Source organism: Protopterus annectens, chromosome 15.part0 (assembly GCF_019279795.1).
Source record: "Protopterus annectens isolate FY-2018-M chromosome 15.part0, PAN1.0, whole genome shotgun sequence".
Taxonomy (NCBI): domain Eukaryota; kingdom Metazoa; phylum Chordata; order Ceratodontiformes; family Protopteridae; genus Protopterus; species Protopterus annectens.
The window spans coordinates 622,965,265-622,985,523 of NC_056749.1; the positions used below are offsets into that span (position 1 = coordinate 622,965,265).

Below are 20,259 nucleotides of genomic sequence, written 5' to 3' on the forward strand. Positions count from 1 at the left end.
TGTAGCACAAAAGCGACAGACCGAGACATAGTGGTCTGGGCCTAAACAAGGTTTACAGAGGGAATGGAAATCCTTATGCGGTATTTGCTTCCCACAAGAAATACAATTATTAACTTTGTCTGACATCGGTCTGAGGCAAGAAAAGTTTCCCCAACGGGGTACTTAGCTTTTAAGAAGACTTCGGTTTCCAAATTTCGTAATTTCAGGAGCTGGCCGACCGGCACTTGTGAACTGCTTCTGCTTCGGGCACCACGCGGCAAGAAAGACTGAAGAAAATGGCGTCGGCTGGTTCCTTTATACCCCTGTCGCACTGACGTCAGGGAAGAAGTGACGACAACAGACGTCGGACCTAGACTTTGGAATTCGGCTGACCGAGGACCCGCCTGACGGCAGGACAACCCATCTGTTATGACTGCAGCTGTATGCACGATTAACATCTCCAAACAATACATCTTTTTGAAGAGGCGCATCTAGTAATTTAGCTTTGACATGATCTGGTAAGGCTTGTTCTTTGAGCCAAGCATGTCTACGTATGACAGACCCTGTAACAGCAGCTCTACACGAGGCCTCTAAAGCATCAAAACCACACTGCAAGGTATGTTTACCCACTTGCTCTGCACTATGCAACAAATCCTGCAACTCTTTTAAATCTGGTTGCTCAGGTTGTGTCATTTTGCTTTTCAACTCAGATAATAAAAACTGTTGATACTTTAACATATGGAACTGACAGTTTAATGCCCTCATGGTTAAAGTGGCCGAGGTATACACCTTTTCCCTCACCTTTCTAAAGCTCTGGAATCTCTCTCTGAAGGTAATGGGTTTTTAGCAGTAGAGGCCTTAATTCCCTTGGGACCCTGGGAAATAGTTTCTGGGTCAGCAGTATGGCTTTTGTATAGGAACTGGTGTGAATCAGGAACCCGGTAATACCTGTCTGGTTTAACAGGAGCTGGAGGTAAAGAATCTGGGTTGAGGCTGGCTTCTGTGTACACATCATCTAATATATCTAAGACAGGAGGGAAAGCCAGAGGCCTATGCTGGGGGAGCAAGAGAAAATCCCTGAGCCTTTTCTTGGAATCTGAGTAATCTTGGCCTTCCCAGTGAAAGTGTTCCCTCAAAGTATGTAGGGTTTCCCCAAAAGAGTAGTCCTCGGGGGGGGGGGGGAGACCGAGGGAATAGACTCCTCTGCATCAGAGTCTTCAAAAAGAGAATATGTATATTCCTGGTCCTCAGAATGTTCAGAGGTAATAGAGGCTTGATCTGAGGAAGGGTAGTCTTCCTCTAATCTGGGCCTTTTGTCCGAGGGGGGTTGAGAACCCCTGATAAGAGTAATCAAATCCTCAGCCATTTTGAGCATCTGTTTTTAGGCATGGGGCCTTGAGCGGGGGGTCGGTGGTCCTTGTTTTTTAGTTTTCATGGCTGCTTTAGATTTTGTGAAAGCCAGAACTGCTTCTGCTTCGGGCACTGCGCGGCAAGAAAGACTGAAGATGGCGTCGGCTGGCTCTTTTATACCCCTGCCGCACTGACATCAGGGAAGAAGAGACGACAACCGACGCCGGACCTAGACTTTGGAATTCGGCCGACCGAGGACCCGCCTGACGGCAGGATAACCCATCTGTTATCACTGCAGCTGTATGCACGATGAACATCTGTACTATGTTCTTTGTGTTTCACTGTTGCAGTCATCACATTTGGGTAGATTCCCAAAGCTAAGGATGGGAGGAATTTAGATAGCATTTGATCCAGCTATAAAGTCCTGCAAGACTGCAGTGGCAAAACCAGCTCTGGATTTAGATAAAAGTGGCAAATGGTAATGCTTGGTGAAAGTATGTACAGAACTCCAGGTAGCAGTTTCTAGCATGTCCCTGGTAGGGACACCACTGAGAAAGGCTGTAGAGGTAGATGCAGCCCTGGTTGAATGTGGTCTTATCCCCTGTGGGATAGGTTTTCCATGGTGCTTATAGCATAAATGAATGCAATGGCCTATCCATTTAGAAATGGTTTGCTTTGAAATGGCCTTCCCCTCTGCCCCTGCAGCAAATGCTACCAGCAGCTGTTCAGATTTCCTGAGAGGTTTAATCCTGTCCAAGTAAAATCTCAGTTGTCTGTGCACATCTAAGGAGTGCAGTATCAGTTCCCCTTTGTTCTGTGGATTACAAAAGAAGGCTGGCAAATGAATGGACTGATTAAGAGCCACACTAGATACTACCTTGGGCACGAAGGAGGGATTGGTCCTGAGGGGCACCCCGTCCGCATGAAAGATGAGAGGCTCCACTGCCATAAGGGCCTGAAATTCAGACACCCTTCTTGCTGAAGTGATGGCTAAAAGAACGCTGTTTTTCCAGAAAGGAATTTCAAATCTGCATTTGCAGCTGGCTCAAAAGGAGGTAGAGTAAGTTTTTCCAATACAAAGTTAAGGTCCCAGGCTGGAGTAGGAGCTCTCCTGGGTGGTCTTAAGTTTTTGGCCCTTCTGAGGAACTGCTTGAGCAGTGGATGAGAGAAGAGGGGTGGGTTCTGTGTAGTAATGAGCTGAAATGGCTGAGGCATGAATTTTGATGGAGGAAAAAGAAAGGCCCTTGTGAAGCATCTCAGTTAAGTATTGACGAATCTGAGGCAAATTGGGCGCTGCTGTGCTTATCCTCTAAGTTTGGTTCCGGGAACAGAATCTTTTCCATTTTTCAGCATAAGATTTTCTAGTACTAGGCCTCCTTGCCTTCAGAATGACATCCAACACTCGTTTACTGAGGGATGGTAACAGAGATCAGGTAATTAGCCAGGCTGCCAGTTTCAGGGTTTGAAGCGGATGGTGCAGAATCTGGCCCTTCTGCTGGGACAGCAGGGTAGGGGTCTGAGGCAGGTGCCATGGTTTCAGCAGTGACACATTGTGCAAGAGGGGGTACCAGTGTTGGCGTGGCCAGTCTGGTGCAATCAGTATCGTCTTTGGTTTTTCCTGTTTGATCTTTAGTAGTACCCTGGAGAGGAGAGGCAGAGGAGGAAAGGCATAAACTGATAGATTTTTCCAGGTGAAGGACAGGGCATCCACTTTCCAAGCTTGTTTGTGGGGAGTCCTTGTGCAGAATTTGTCCAATTGGTAGTTGTGGGGGGAGGCAAACCAGTCCATCTTTGGGCTCTCCCATTTATCAATATGTTGAATGTCTTTGGCTCCAGTTTCCACTCGTGTGGGTCCATGAGGTTTCTGCTTAGATCGTCTGACAGTGTATTTAGCTTTCCTGGCAGGAATTGAGCCTGTAGGTGCACTTGGTAGCTCAAGGCTGTGCTCCACAGAGCCATGGCTAGTCTGCAGAGAGGGTATGAGTGGGTTCCCCCCTGCTTATTTATGTACCACATAACAGTGGTGTTGTCTGTCTTTACCATTAATTGTCCTGGAAGAATGTGGTCCTTGAAGGCTGTCAGAGCATTCTGTACAGCTAACATTTCTTTTGATTGATATGCAGAGGCATTTGACTTGGGTTCCATTTGCACTGACCGCACCTCCCTGCCAAGTGAGCCCCCCATGCATAGTCTGATGCGTCTGTTAGGGTATGGGCGGCAGGGGGTAGAGTGAATGGCAGTCCCTTGTTTTGGTGGCAGGCCTCTGCCCACCAAAGGAACTTTAACTGTAGGCAAGGTATGACAGGAATCATTGCTTCTAGATCCTGAGAATGTTGACACCATAGGCTTTTTGGATACCACTGTAGTTTCCTCATATGCAGTCTTGCATATGGAATAAGGAGAATGCAGGAGGCCATGACCCCAAGGCTTGCAGTATTTGTCTTGCAGATTGCAGGGTCTATGTGGTCATTAGTTTGAAGTAAGCTGTCAAATGGGAAAGCCATCTGGGAAGTTATATTCAAGCTTGCTCCCAGGAATACATTTTGTTGGCAGAGTACCAGATATGATTTATTTTCGTTTATGGTGTACCCCAGAGAAATTAGAACTGTTTGTACAAATGCCAGATGATTCAATAGTATGTCCTGGCTTTCAGCCTGAATTAGACAATCGTCCAGGTATGGGTATATTTGAATATTTATTTGCCTGCAAAATGCAATGACTGGAGCTAGGCACTTTGGCTTATCTACTGCGCCCAGTGTATTCACAAAGGGCAGTGCAGAGAACTGATAGTGCATGTAGCCTGCTTTGACACGTAGGTATCTTCTGCAAGATTCCTTGATTGGGATGTGCAGGTAAGGCTTCCTCTATATCCAGTGTGTTGCCAACCAGGCATCCTTGCCTATAGCATAGGAAGCAACTGGGAAAGAGTTAGCTCTGGACCCATCCAAGGTAGAGACATCCACAGGTTCCACAGTTGAAGCATCTTGCTGCATACCAGACTCCGAATGGGTCTCAGGCGAATCTGAAGTAGTGGGTATCAGAGACAGCAAAAGCATCTCACTGAGTACCTGCGAACTGGCGACTAGCTTAGGAGAAGCGTCGTCGGCAGCTTTGGAACTAGGCGGCCTGTCTTTATATCTTTGCGTTTTTTCGGAATGTCGGTAGTTGGGTGGCTTACCGAAGCCATATCTGGATAATTGAACAGAGTACCAAAATATTTATACGCGTAACTATACAGACTAATAGTTAGTTGTTTAAATAAGGCACAAAACCGACAGCGAGGCACATCATGGTCAGGGCCTAGGCAAGGAATACAGTATGAATGAAAATCTTTATGAGGTATTTGCTTTCCACAAGAAATACAATTATTGACTTTTACTGACATCGGTTTAGAGCAAGAAAAAAGTTTCCTCAACGGGGTACTTAGCTTTAGTTGAAGACTTCAGTTCTGAAACTCGAAAACGAAAATTTCGGGAGTCGGCCGACTGGCACTTACGAACGGCTTCTGCTTCGGGCACCACATGGCAAGAAAGACTGATGTAATGGCGTCAGCTGCATGCTTTATACCCCTGAGTACCTGACGTCATGGAAGATGACACAGCAACCGACGCAGGACCTAAGACTTTGATAATCATGCCAACTGAGGGCTACTGCAAGCACATAACCCAAATGTGATGACTGCAACAGTGAAACACGAACATCTGCCTCCACAGCACACACATGGGAAAACCTTTAGGTGTACTGAAAGGGTGTGTCAGAGAAAGGCCAACTAAATCCACGACTCTGAGGTCCACTCCTGCCTCTAGGGTGGTGTCTGTTAAAGTCCCTCCCCCCTTCCTGAGGGGTACAGTCACCAGGAGCATCTTTTGCAAATTAAGATTTCCTGAAAAATAATCACTTACCTCCCTTTTAGTTACAGGAAAAAGTCCTAGTGGAGGGAATCGACCCCCTCTATAGCAGATGTTTTGTGGCTGTTTGCTCCTGGTTAGAGTATCCTTTACTTTTTGGCCAAACAAAGTGGAACCATCAAATGGTTTGTTCAGAAAGGATGCCTTAAAGCATTCTACAAGGTTGTAAAGGCACATTCAAGCATGATGGTGAACTGTTATGCCACTGCCTACTGCCCTGGCCATACCATCTGCTGTGTTAGAAAACAAGTGCATGGAACTTGTTGGCAACGGACAGCTTGGTAGACAACACTCTCCACAGAATTCAGTCTCTTGACGATCATTCAGGATACTATGGATTTTGCAACCTCAATCAATAAATCCCTTTGCAGTCTAATTATACAAGCCAATGTAGTTCTGAGCATGAACAGCAAAGGTGGCTGAAGTATACATATGCTTCCTAAACCTGTTCAAAGCCCTAGAAACTCTTTTTGGAGGATAGACAGTCATGCTTTCCTCAGAGAGCTTCTTTTTGTTAGCTGCGGCTGACAAAGTGCAACAACCTCAAGCCTCACGCTTAAATGTGCTTGGTCTTTTGTGGGACTAAATCTTACCAGGCTTAAGTATAGGTTCCACCACAACAGGTTCTCTCCATACCGTCAGAGACATCAAATCAATGAGCATGTCTGGAGGGGGAAATCACCCAGGTCACAGACTCCAGCACCAGCAGCCGCAACAAACACGGACTCCTCTGGGGAAGGGGCTTCAATGGTACAACCTCTCCCTCTGCTTTAACAACTCAAAAAAAAAAAATTACCAAACAATGCATCCTTGGGAGGGATATTTCGGAGAACCCGGATGAGTGTCCTTTGTCAATGACCTCTGAGGGGAATCCAAGTCTTTCTCTTTGCACTGATTCTTCTTGTGCTCCTCTGGGGAGGGTGATACTGGAAGAAATCCAGAAGCTTCAGGGAGCTCTTAACTTAGGGCTGTTTATCTGGACAAAATGGTGTGTTAACAGAAGATGCAGGCAGACTGAAAATCCAGGCTAGACATGAAATCAAATGCCGTTCTCCAACTGTAGAGTGAGAAATAATCCGTTCAACAATCTCAAACGTTGAAGCTGGATGACTGGGTATGAACTTACTCAGATCTGAAGACCCTGAGGAAGTGCCACTCCCAGCTGCCAATCCGAAAGGATCCAAGGCAGAGACCACTGCCAAGTTGGCAAGGCAGCAAGGGGCAGAGACCTTCACAAAACCCTCAGAGTTGACCAAGGGTTCTGCTCTCCCAGCTTTGGGATACAGACGGCTCCAATGAGTTGGAGTCAAATGCATCAAGGCTGTTGACACTGCTGTAGGCAAGCAAATAGCTGGTGAACACAGAGGAACCACATGGGTTAAAGTTGGACCCAGGACCACTGGATCCAAAATGTGGACCAGGCAAGTGGAAATTAGCAATGGTGTGGAAAGGCCTGCTGCCTCCAACCTCGGAATGGTTGGGAAGGGAATGATCTCAAGTCTATCTTCACCTTCAAAAAGGTCTGAAACAGAGGAACTAGCAGACCTAGAAGACACTGAAGATGGCTTAGCAGGTTGGTGCAATGACCTGTCCATATCCTGGCACCTTAAGGAAGCTGATTGAACTTAAGGGTTGATGGTTTTGGTGAAAAAAAAAAATTCCAGAATGGCAGCAAAGATCTTTACTGAACTGGATTCTATATCAAAGCTGCAGTTGGACTCAGGGCAGCTAACAACAAGGACTGATATGAATCCGAAGTCAGAGCTGAGGAAACCAGAGATTGGGACTTGAAGTGGTTCCAATGTCAGATCAGAGAGTGAAGCCAAACTAAGAGCGGACTATGGAGGTCTTCTCTGCTGGCTTACCAAACACTTCACTATCGGCAGCTTTTCCTACTTTCATGTCTATTATTCCTCGATATCTCAGAAAGCTTCTTTGAAGGAGAACTAGAAATAGAAGAGAGACATAGAAAGAGCAGGAAGAAACCCCTTAACCATCCTGGATCACCTGTCTGCCAAATCCCCAGACCCAATGGAAGCATAGGCCACATAGTCCTGATCCTAATGAGCAGGCCCTACTGAGTACATACATCTGTCAAGTGAATTTTGTGGGGACAGCCAGCATCCAAATTATACATGCATTTTACATCTCAAAATCTTCTCAGCCATTACTGACAACGGGACAAAACCTTGCATACCATATGCACAACAAAAAAGGACCAGAGAAGTTAAGGAAGGGAAAGTCCACAACACGAGTCAGCTGATTAAAAATCCTTAATCTTTTTTTTTTTTTTTTTTTAACTAGCTCACAAAGGGAGAGGAATAGAAAGACCTAAAACTGTCAAAAACCCAAAGACAAGCACCAATCACTAGCCAAATTACTTATCCATGAAGAGGCCTGGAAACAAAGTCTGTTGGCAAATGCTGCAAATGGAAAAGATGACATCGGCTCTCCCATTACACCAGAACTGATGCAATGTTTGTGCAAAACCCCACAGTTACAGCATGAATACTGCATCCCACGCCTGCTAAATGTCCATGTTTTTTTCAGCAGATTAAGTTGCCATCTCTTCCCAAGAAGGGTGAACTAACATCAGCTGCTCACTTCCATTACCCATGATAAGTCTCCCTCCAATGCCCAAGGACTGTTATTTGAAACCAGTTACCTAGAATGGAAGCAAGGGCTTTGATCCCTCTCAGCAAGGAACCAACATGTGCACTTAACAGGAAAACATATTTGCCACAGTGCTGGAATTCAGGATCTAGGCTGTTTAGATGAATCAATTTATGACCTGTTACTTTAGAAAGAAACCAAATATATCAGGTGGCAACACCTACACAGTATTTATGCAAGTTGCTGACATTTTTTTTTTTTTTTTTATTAAACTGACTTTCTGTCAACATTTTGATAATCACAAAAAATGGAGTTGCTGGTCCTTTCTTGACAGTGAAATTGTGCACTATACAGGTACCACTGGGAATTAAAACTTGAATGAATAGTTTAAAATGGCTTTCAAAGAACAGTCAAACATACAAAATTAATCAAAAGTTGTGAGTCAGTACTAATTTGAAAATCCTCCTATATAGTCAATAATGCTTAAATATACAGAAAGCATACACATAATTTCCCATCTCTAAAACAAAATGGAAACAGGGTTGAAATTCTGTATGTACATAAAAACAGAAGCATCAAAACTGCACTGTTGTACATTAACGTTTGCTCTTCTTTGACTTCTTATGGGATCGATGAGGAGACCGTGACCCGGATCTTGATTTCTTTGATCTTCTGGGAGATAGTGACTCTGAACGTTTTGATCTTTTGACTGATCTTGACCGAGACCTGAAATAAAAACATTTGTGCACTGAAAAATCAATTTGACATAAGCATTTTCAATGCATTACACAATGAAAATTAAATCTGTAAATCATGTGCGGCTTATATTCCATTGGCAACATAACCTAGCAAAAGTCCAGAGTTGTAGCCACACTAATAGCTCAAAATATGCAACCAACAAACTTCTGTAAAAATCAACAGAAACTTTCCCCGAGGATTTATAAATGTCCCCAACAATGGTTCACAAAGGTTGTGGTAAAAAGGTCCTGTTTCCACAATGTGACTTGTGATTCAGATAGTACTGAGGCACAACTTGGAAAGACCTCATCACTGGCTAATTTCCATGTCTCTGAATCACATTTAATTACAACAGTGCACATCAGTACTTCCTGTGGTAACTGGAAACCAGATTATGAAAGCAAATGCAGCCTCCCCATTCACTCTCCCACCAACAGTACACAGTCTAACAAAACAGACCACATTACCTGTCGTCCTGTTGTCTGAACACATCAGATGTCAACTTTTCCTGACCACATAAAATCAAAGATGTTTCAGATATTCAGAAATGCCAGTTTCACACACATCCTTCTGTACATTCAAAGTTATCCCTGGTGTCCAGTGGCTTCCCTCTGACCCATGTATTATTAAACAAGTATCTTGGGTGTCTAGTGGTTCCTTCAATCCCTATGAAGTTAAAAGATATTAAGGTAAGTGAAGAAAATAAGATATCCCTGGTGTCTAGTGTACTTACCTATACCACGATGGATTAACACAGCCTTCTGCGTAGATGCCTTCACGAGGGCAGTCCCATGGGGCAAAGCACATGCTTAATTAGCATATGCCTCCCCTGTACTGCCACATCAGCAAGTAGCATGACCATGGAAAAAAAGCCAGACATGGTGCTGCTTTGTCTTTGTGCAAAAGCACTGTTAGTGTTGTCTCTGAATGACAAAAGGTTACCATGAGGTATGAAACCACCCCTTTACCTTGCTCTGAGAAGAATCTCCATCTCATCATTCAGTCTTAGGTGACTTGAGCAGGTGTAGAAAAAGGGTTTGAAAAGAGAAAACCTGTCTGGCTCACTAGACTAGGATTTTAAGTCATTCTCAGAATCTGGGCCCAGCAGATACCAGGCAGAGACACATTACAATGCATACTGGGCACCAGCATGTCATTACTAGACAGAGAAAAGACTAACAGAAAAAAGACAGCAAGCAATATAAGGTGCTGAGAAGTACTGAGATGAGACAACTAAAGGGATCACTGCAAAGTTGGAATGGCAAGACAGACAGAACTACAGAAAAGTAAAATACTGTGGTCAAGGACAAACTACAAAGATAGTACAGTTGTGTACACTTACCATAAATGTAGATGTTCGAGTGTATTCACTGTTGCAGTCATCACATTTGGGTTATCTGCTTGCAGTAGCCCTCAGTCGGCCTGATTAACAAAGTCTTGGGTCCTGTGTCGGTTGCTGTCCCTTCTTCCATGACGTCAGGGGTATAAAACATGCAGCCGACACCATTACATCAGTTTTTCTTGCCCCAGATGTCAGGTGCCCCCCTAATGGGAAGCAATTAAATCTATAAATATACACGGTTATACCTCCAACAAAAAAGCAAATACACCAAAAAGCTTTTGAGCATAGTAAAGGATGGTAGAGGTATAACCAAAAGTAGTAAGGGGGCTGGAGGGAGGGTAACCAGGACTGTAACAGTGAATACACTTGAACATCTATATTTATGGTAAGTGTACACAACTGTACTATGTTCATGTTTCACTGTTGCAGTCATCACATTTGGGTAGATTCCCAAAGCTAAGGATGGGAGGAGGAATTTAGATAGCATTAGGACCAGCTATAAGGCCCTGCAAGACTGCAGTGGCAAAGCCAGCTCAGGATTTAAAAAAAATTGACAGATGGTAATACTTGGTGAAAGTATGTACAGAACTCCAGGTAGCAGCTTCTACGATGTCCCTGGTAGGGATGCCTCTCAGAAAGGCTGTAGAGGGAGACACAGCCCTGGTTGAGTGGGGACTGATCCCCTGTGGGATAGGTTTTCCATGGTGCTTGTAGCAGAAATGAATGCAATGGCCTATCCAGTTGGAAATGGTTTGCTTTGAAATAGCCTTCCTCTCTGCCCCTGCTGCAAATGCCACCAGCAGTTGTTCAGATTTCCTTTGAGGTTTAGTCCTGTCCAAGTAGAATCTAAGTTGTTTGTGCACATCTAAGGAGTGCAGTATCCATTCCCCTTTGTTCTGTGGATTAGGAAAGAAGGTTGGTAAATGAATAGACTGATTAAGGGCCACACTGAATACCACCTTGGGCATGAAGGAGGGATTGGTCCTGAGAGACACCCTGTCCGCATGAAAGATGATGAAAGGCTCCACTGCCATAAGGGCCTGTAATTCAGATACCCTTCTTGCTGAAGTGATTGCTAAAAGGAAAGCTGTTTTCCACGAAAGGAATTTTAAGCCTGCAGTAGCAGCTGGCTTGAAAGGAGGAAGAGTGAGTTACTCCAATACAAAGTTAAGGTCCCAGGCTGGGGTTGGAGCTCTCCTGGGTGGTCGTAAATTTTTGGCCCCTCTGAGGAACTGCTTGAGCAGTGGATGGGAGAAAAGGGGAGGTTCTGTGCTATAATGAGCTGAAATGGCTGAGGCATGAATTTTGATGGAGGAGAAAGACAGGCCCTCGTGAAGCATCTCAGTTAAGTATTGCAAAATCTGAGGTAAATTGGGCACTGCTGTGCTAATCCTTTAAGATTGGTTCCAGGCACAGAATCTTTTCCATTTTTCAGCTTAAGATTTTCTAGTACTAGGCCTCCTTGCCTCTAAAATGATATCCATCACTGGCTTACTGAGGGATGGTAAAGGAGAGATTAGGTAATTAGCCAGGCTACAACGTTCAGTGTTTGAAGCTGAGGGTGCAGAATCTGGTTCTCCTGCGGAGACAATAGGGTAGGAGTCTGAGGAAGGTTCCATGGAGCCAACAGTGACACACTGCACAAGAGGGGGTACCAGTGTTGGCGTGGCCAGTCGGGTGCAATCAACACAGTCCTTGGTTTGTCTTGTTTGATCTTTAGTAGCACTTTGAAGAGCAGAGAAAGAGGAGGAAAGGCATAAACTGATGGGTTTTTCCAGATGAAGGACAGAGCATCCACTTTCCCAAGCTTGTTTGTGGGGACTCCTTGTGCAAAATTTGTCCAATTGATAGTTCTGGGGGGAGGCAAACAGGATTATATCTGGCCTCCCCCATCTGCTAGTCAACAAGTTGAAAATCCTTGGTTCCAGTTTCCATTTGTGTGGGTCCATGAACTTTATGCTTAGTTCGTCTGCCAGTGTATTTAGTTTTCCTGGCAGGAATTGAGCTTGTAGATGCACTTGGTAGCTCAGGGCTGTGTTCCACATTGCCATAGCTAGTCTGCAGAGGGGGTAAGAATGTGTATCCCCCCCTGCTTGTTTATGTACCACATAACAGTGGTGTTGTCCGTCTTTACCATTAATTGTCCTGGAAGAATGTGGTCCTTGAAGGCTGTCAAGAGCAGTCTGTACAGCTAACATTTATTTTTGATTGATATGTAGGTGCATTTGACTTGGGTTTCATTTGCCCAAAATGCACTTCCCTGCCAGGTGAGCCCCCCCCCCATGCATAGTCTGATGCGTCTGTTAGGGTTTGGGCAGCAGGGGGTAGTGTGAATGGTAGTACCTTGTTTTAGTGGCAGGCCTCTGCCCACCAAAGGAACTCTAGGTGTAGGCAAGGTATGATAGGAATCATTGCTTCTAGATCTTGAGAATATTGACACCATAGGCTTTTTAGATACCATTGTAGTTTCCTCATATGCAGTCTTGCATATGGAATTAGAAGAATGCAGGAGGCCATGAACCCCAAGGATTGTAGTATTTGCCTTGCAGATAGCAGGGTTTTTGTGGCCACTTGTTTGATGTAGGTTGTCAAATGAATTTGTTTCTCTGGCGTGAGGAAAGCCATCTGGGCAGTTGTATTCAAGCTTGCTCCCAGGAATATAATTTGTTGACAGGGTACCAGGTGTGATTTCTTTTCGTTTCCGGTGTACCTCAGACAAGTTAGCACCATTTGTACAAAGGCCAGATGATTCAAAAGTATGTCCTGGCTTTCTGCCTGAATTAGACAATCATCCAGGTATGGGTATATTTGAATATTTCTTTACCTGCAAAATGCAATGACTGGAGCTAGGCACTTTGTGAATACCCTGGATGCAGCAGATAAGCCAAAGGGCAGTGCAGAGAACTGATAGTGTGTGTAGTCTGCTTTCAAGTGTAGGTATCTTCTGCAAAATTCCCCGATTGGGATGTGCAGGTATGCTTCCTTTAAATCTAGTGTTGCCAACCAGGCATCTTTGCCTAGCATAGGGAGCAACTGAAGAGTCAGCATCTTGAATTTTGGAATCACCAAAAAGGAGTTTAGAGTAGACAGCTCCAGGATAGGATGCCATGAATTGTCTTTTCTGGGTACTAGGAAAAGTCTCAAATAGAAACCTTGTCCCTTTTCCTCTTCTGGTACCAACTGAATAGCCCCCATGCTTAAGAGAGAAAGTACTTGCTTTTGGGCCTCTGACCACTGATTTGGGGGTAGATCTGGCCACCTACTTGGTGTTGGTAACGTATGGAAGTGAAATCTGCATCCCTGGGACACTATATTTAAAACCCATTTGTCCTGGGTAATGAGGTCCCAGTTCTATGCATGAAGAGCAATCTTTCCCCCCAAATAGCCAGTCAGTTGAGAAGTGCTTGGAAGTTTTAAAAAGAAGTCATTGAGACAGTTTACCATACGGGGGAGTTTTATTACTCCCAGATTTGGAAGTGGAGACCCCCCCCCCCACTGCTTAGTCCTGTGCGTACCCTGGGACTGAAGCCTGGGAGCTCTGCTGGATCTGGGTTTAAACTGAGATCATCTGGAAGAGGCAGGAAAGGACCAATTTATGGAAGGCCAATGCCTACTAAACCTTGCAGGTTGTACTTGTAAAAAAATCTAACAGTCTGCATAGATTTAGGTTTTCCTCCATCTTTTTTAAGAACAACTTCTGCCTTGTTACCAAACAGGCGGTCCTGGTTTAAGGGTGCATCCAGTAATTTTGCTTTAACATGATCTGGCAAGGATTGCTCCTTACGCCAAGCATGCCTTCTAAGTACAGACTCAGTTACAGCAGCCCTGCAAGATGCCTCTAGTGAATCAAAACCGCACTGCAAAGTATGTTTTCCAACTTGTTCAGCTGAATGCAGTAAATCCTTATTTTAAGCACAATCAGGAGTCAACATCATTTTCTGTTTAAGCAATCCAATAATATGCTGCTACTTTAACATATGTAACTGGCAGTTTAAGGCCCTAATGGCCAAGGTTGCAGAAGTGTATACCCTTCTTACCCCATCTATCCAGCGCCCTTGAGTCTCAGAGGGGGTAGGATTTTTGGCAGTAGTAGCTTTAATGCCCTTGGTTCCCTGCGAAATGGTCTCAGGATCCACAGTAGGATTTTTAAAAAGGAACTTGTGAGAGTCAGGGACCCTGTAATATCTATCAGGTTTTCTGGGAGCAGGAGGTAGAGAGTTAGGGGCCAAGCTAGATTCCGAAAAGGCATCATCAAGAATGTCTAGTACAGGAGCTATGGCTAAAGGTCTGTGCTTGGGCAGGAGTAAGAAATCTCTAAGCCTCTTTTTAGAATCAGAGAAATCCTGACTTTCCCAACGAAAATGCTCCCTGAGAGTATGCAAGGCTTCACCAAAAAAGAAATCCTCTGGGGGGGGGGGGAAGCAGAGGGTATACCCCTCTATCCTATAGTATACTTCCTCTACAGCCTGCTGTCTATACCTTGCTATTATTATTCTTTCACATACCTCTTGATTTACTGTAATCACCCACTATCCTCCTCTGAACATTTCCACTATACTACTTATTCATTCTACACTAACCTACACTGAACTTACCCTTTAGCAGTCAGCATTCCACTGATTGTTCACCTTGGTTGTTTCACTCACTTGTCTCTACCCGCTCCATTTGCCCCGCAGGCTCACTCCGCTCCCCTACCCTACCCCCAAATCTCACCCACCCCCAGCACTCCTACATTTATTCCTCTATTCCACACACCCATTACATCTGCTCCAATCTAAAGGCCCACCACCTCATTAGCACTCCCATCCCTCCTTGTTACATCACCCCACCTGTTTGATACTTACTTACCTCCATTTTTGTTCCACTAATTAAGCCATTATAATGACTAAATGACCTATCCCAATACAAATAAAACTATTACTCTTGGCCTCACTCTTACCTCCTCTAATTATAGCCTATCTGCTAACCTCCTATGCACATCCAATATGTCCAAATGTTCATTACCACTCCAAATGTACTTCTACACCACTACTAGCTACCTCCCAAAACCATATAAACATCACATCCATACCCTGCTACCTACAAGCCAAATATAATAGACTAATGCACATCAGGTATATCAATTTAAATGTTAAAAATTCACTGTACTACTATTGCAGGCTTCAAAACCCTATGAATAGAATATACCTTCACGCCTTACTTGATGGGGACATTCATCCAAACCTGGCCCAAACAAAGCTCTTGACACTGAACAGAACAACCCTAAACTCAATAGTACCCACCCCCTACCAGACCTGCAAACTCGCTCTGTATAGCGTATCTCAACATATGTAGCATTAACAACAAAATTGCTCACCTCCACACCCTCCTAGATGTCCACTTATTTGACATACTATGTTCAACAGAAACATGGCTAAAACCCGCAATCAAAAATAATGAAGTCATCCCACCTGGTAATAATATCCTGAGACTAGACCGCACAGCCAAAAAGGGAGGAGGGGTAGCAATCCTTTAAAAAACAAAGCTGCAAGTTACCGCTGCAAACCTTAGACCACCACTAGACGATAATGCCGAAATCCTTATTTCTAAAATTCAACTTAACACATGTAAATCCATACATATTTGCATCTACCTTCCTCCTGGAAATATCCTTAATTGGCTTTTTATAAATCTCCCACAAGAAACTATAGTCCTTGGAGACTTTAATATCAACTGGAAGTCTTGTAGTACTGCACACCCCACTGCCCATATTAACCTATATGGCTTCTCACAAACTATTACCTCTCCAACTAGATATAATAAACCCAATAACAAAGAAAGCATCTTAGACTGGATTCTCACTAATACTCCTCATCAAACATACAAAGTAGGAACCCTCCCAGATGATCTAAGTGACCACTCATTAACTTATATTATTAGGCATAAAACCAACCTAACTTACCCAAATACTTTCAGGACAATATGGTCCAAAAAACATTTTAACCCTGAACTTTTCCAAACAGAACTCGAGCATTATAATTGGTCACCACTAAAATACCTCCCACTAGATGAAGCTGTTTAATATTTTAATTCCACATTTTTAGCCAACCTTGACAACACGCTCTATTAGAAATAAGACTCAACCTGCCCCATGGCTCTCAAAAACTAGGCAAAAAATCCTTCATAGAAACAATCCTGAGCTAAATGGCTTAATACTAAAAATCCTACAGACCATCAAAACTTTAAACAACTTGGAAATAATACAAAAAAGCTATCCTTATAGATAAAAGAAACTTTTACTTCCAACTACAGCAAACTCACCAAAATAAACCACAAAAGTTTTGGACTAGCATTAACAAACTACTACATCCAGGTCACTAACATGCCAAACCCACAAGGCTCTAACCTTGAGAATCCCACACAAACTGCCAATGCCTTTAATTCCTTCTTTACAGAGACCATCCAAACTATTACTAGTCAACTATCTCCAGATGGCTCAAATCTGCCAACTTCTACTACTAGCCCACTTCCTTCATTTTGATTACAACCAGTTCCAACTTCCTTCATGTGCTCCTTTCTCCAAAAACTATAACCTACCAACCCCTTCAGCTGACCCAATACCTGTAGAATACCTGCAAAAAGCAGCTAAAGCTATAGCCTATCCCATTTCCATACTGATTAAAAGGACCATAAATGAAGGTACCATCCCAACTATCTGGAAAATCTCTCACATTAACCCCCTACACAAGGGTGGGAACTCTAATGACTTTTCAAACTACCGTCCCATAGCTTTACTCTCTCCACTGGCAAAAATAATGGAAAAATCCATCCATAGGCAACTACTTCACCACCTAATCCAAAACAAATTACTTGCCAACTGTCAACACGGATTTAGACCATTCCATAGTACTACCACTGCCTTGCTATCCTTTACAGACTGCATTAACAAAAACCGCAACTATATATATATATATATATATATATATATATATATATATATATATATATATATATATACATATATATATATACATATATTATCTACTTTATATAGTTTAATAATCAAAATATTTGTTTTTTTCCTTTCAGTTTCAAAGCCTATTATTACAGTCTCGGTGTATGAATTTTTTATTATGTTAATAGAGAATTGCAAATGCACCTTAGCTGTGATCTGTACCTTTAAGGAGCTAAAGGGAGAGCAAGGGGCGTGGTTAAGTGTTTCAATGCTGGCATTTAAACTCACTTGTAATGGTGTGAATGTTTTGCTTGTCTGAAGAAGTTAGTGCAAGGTACCAACGAAAAGCTTTTACAGTGGCTTAATAAAATTTGTTTTTCATGTTTTTTACGTTTTGGACTGGCCTGAGTCAAGTTCTTGGCTTTTGAATTTGCGGTGGTTTTCGCTAGTTCAAATTACTTGCCAACTGTCAACACGGATTTAGACCATTCCATAGTGCTACCACTGCCTTTCTATCCTTTACAGACTGCATTAACAAAAACCGTAACAATACTCTTTCTTCTGCACTTTTTATTGATCTATGTAAAGCTTTCGATATGGTTAACCACCAGCTACTTTTAAATATACTCAAATCCCTTTCACTTGAAGCTCTGGTTATAAAATGGTTCGATTTAGACAATAGACAGCAAGCTGTGCTATGGGATAATTATCTACCCACCTCCCCATTTCCCTCGGTGTCCCTCAAGGTTCCATATTAGGCCCACTCCTATTCTCCATCTTTATTAACGACCTACACTTATAGCAATTCCTCAAGCCACCTGTATGCAATACGCAGATGACTCCACAATAGTATGCTCAGTCACTTCTCCAGCTGAATTACAGTCCCTAACCCAAAAAGCATGCAATACAGTAGAACAATGTTTTTTTACACCAATGCCTCCTCTTAAACCCCCAAAAAACAAAACTTCTGCTCTTTACTCCAACCCGGAAGTCCACCACAGTAGATTTCACACTCATATCTAATAATGGTACTTTAATATCTCCTGACCCAATCACCAAACTCTTAGGAACAACAATGGACAGCAAATAGAAGTTATGTCCTTACCATAACGTTCCATGTGGAGTGTTCATCTCGCCTTTGTTCTTACACATGGGTTCGGAGCCGATCCTCGGCTCCGTGCCGGCCTCTTGCAAGCTCTGCATCGAGAAGAAGCTCGAGACAATCTAATACCCACAATCCCCCTCTGCCTTTACCTCAGATCTAGTTTGCAAGCAAACCAATCTCCAGAGAGCACATTCATGCTTACATCACATATGCACAGAAATAAGAGTCTATACATAACTATATATATAAAAGAACAAATAGACATATATATATATATATATATGCCAACTATGTACACAACATCTGCAAAGCAGTATCAGAATGCTCCCGGCCAGGCATCAAAAGAACGTTCTTCTTAAGGGCGGGAGGGTGGGAATGTAAGAACAAAGGCGAGATGAACACTCCACATGGAACGTTATGGTAAGGACATAACTTCTATATGTGATAGTGTTCAATCTCGCCGTTTGTTCTTACACATGGGTAGCGTCCCTAGCTCCTTGTTCCTGAGGAACTCACGGAAGGACGTTCTTGAGCACAGTGGAACCAAAGGTTGCCCTGTCCCTAGAAGCCTTGTCTACCTTATAATGAGAAATGAATGTATGTGGCTTAGACCAAGTAGCAGCCGCACAAATAGCGTCTAGTGGTAGGCGGGCTGCATGAGCCAGAGATGTAGACACTGACCTTGTGGAATGTCCTTTGGGTTTGTGTAAGAGAGTTAGATTTGAGGAATCATAGACATAGATTATACAATCCGTTAGCCACTTAGAAAGAGTTCTTTTGGTAACCGCTAGTCCTTTCCTGCTATCGGCAAAGGCCACAAAAGTTGATCAGTTTTTCTGTGATCTTTTGTTCTATCCAAGTAAAATCTTAGTTGTCTGTGTACATCTAATTTGTGCAACATATACTCCATCTTGTTGGAGTGATTTTTGAAGAAAGTGGGTAATTCAATGGACTGATTAATATTGTTAATAGAACACACTTTAGGGAGGAAGGATGAATTAGTTCAAGAGAAACTCTGTCAGAGTGAAAGATCAAATAAGGGTGCTTGATGGAGAGAGCCTGAAGTTCAGATACTCGCCTAGCGGAAGTAATGGCTACCAAAAAGAGAGTCTTCCAGGACAAAAATTTTAATGGGCAAGAAGAGGCAGGTTCAAGGGGCAACATTAATTTAGATAACAACAAGTTTAGACTCCAAGGTGACGTAGGAGATCTGACTGGTGGTCTAATATGAAAAAACCCTTTTAAAAAGGCTTTGCAAAGTCTGTGGGCCATAACAGGAGCCCCACCTTCTTCCACATGGAAATTTGAAATGGCAGCCAATTGAACCCTTAGTGTAGCAGGAGAAGCACCCTGATGGAATAAGTCCGTTAAAAACTCTAATATTTTATTCAAAGGAGCTATAAAAGGATCCACTTGCTGTGTATTCGCCCAGAATACAAATCGCTTCCATTTACTAGAATATGTTTTAGTAGTGGAAGCTTTATGAGAAGCCACCAATATATTCCGAACTGCTGGCGAAAGAAGATCAGACCTGGCTAAGTTGGGAATTGGAGCAACCAAGCTGCTAGATGGAGGGACCGGAGCGCGAGATGGGGAACCCCTGACGAGTGAGTCAATAGATCTGGCTCTGGGTCCAAAATCCAGGGTTCCCGAATGCAGTGTGTCTTCAGGAAGGGAAACCAAATTTGACGAGGCCAGAATGGGGCAATGAGGATTATTGTCCTGTGAAGGTTTCTGGCTTTCTGGAGAAACTTCGATATCAGGGGAAATGGAGGAAATGCGTAAAGGAGTCCCGGGGGCCAATCGTGAATCAGTGCGTCCCTGGGGACTTCCCCTGGAGGGGGTAATAGGGCAAAGTAGTTCCTGCATTTGGCGTTCATTGGAGACGCAAACAGATCGCAGGAAGGCTGGCCCCACATGCGAAAAATCCTTTTCGCCACTGACTGTTTTAGGGACCACTCATGCGGTAACAGAATTGCTCTGCTCAGCCTGTCGGCTATGACGTTGGATGACCCCGGGATGTGCGTTGCTATTAGAAAGCGACCCGTGGACTCCGCCCACTGCCAGATTCTCATGGCCTCTCTGCATAGCTGATAGGACTTGGTTCCCCCTTGCTTGTTTATGTACCAGACTACCGACATGTTGTCCGTCTGAACTGCAATAGTTCCTAGAGGAAGAAGGGGAGCAAAGTGTTGCAACGCTAGAAACACTGCCCTCAACTCTAGAACTTTGATGTGCAGATTGTACTCCAAATTGGTCCATTCGCCTTGGACTGTCTGTCCCTGAAAGA

The 20,259-nt window shown here is 43.6% G+C and overlaps 1 protein-coding gene across 1 annotated transcript in view; it reads right to left on the bottom strand.

Annotated features, from left to right (window-relative positions):
- Window positions 1-8,080: 8,080 nt before the first annotated feature.
- Window positions 8,081-20,259, bottom strand: part of LOC122789862 (U2 snRNP-associated SURP motif-containing protein-like) — a 1,539,784-nt gene continuing 1,527,605 nt past the window's right edge. Inside the window, exon 23 of the mRNA XM_044057296.1 lies at window positions 8,081-8,576. Within this exon, the coding sequence (XP_043913231.1) occupies window positions 8,371-8,576 (206 nt within the window). The 3' untranslated portion in view covers window positions 8,081-8,370. The remainder of the gene's footprint in view (window positions 8,577-20,259) is intronic.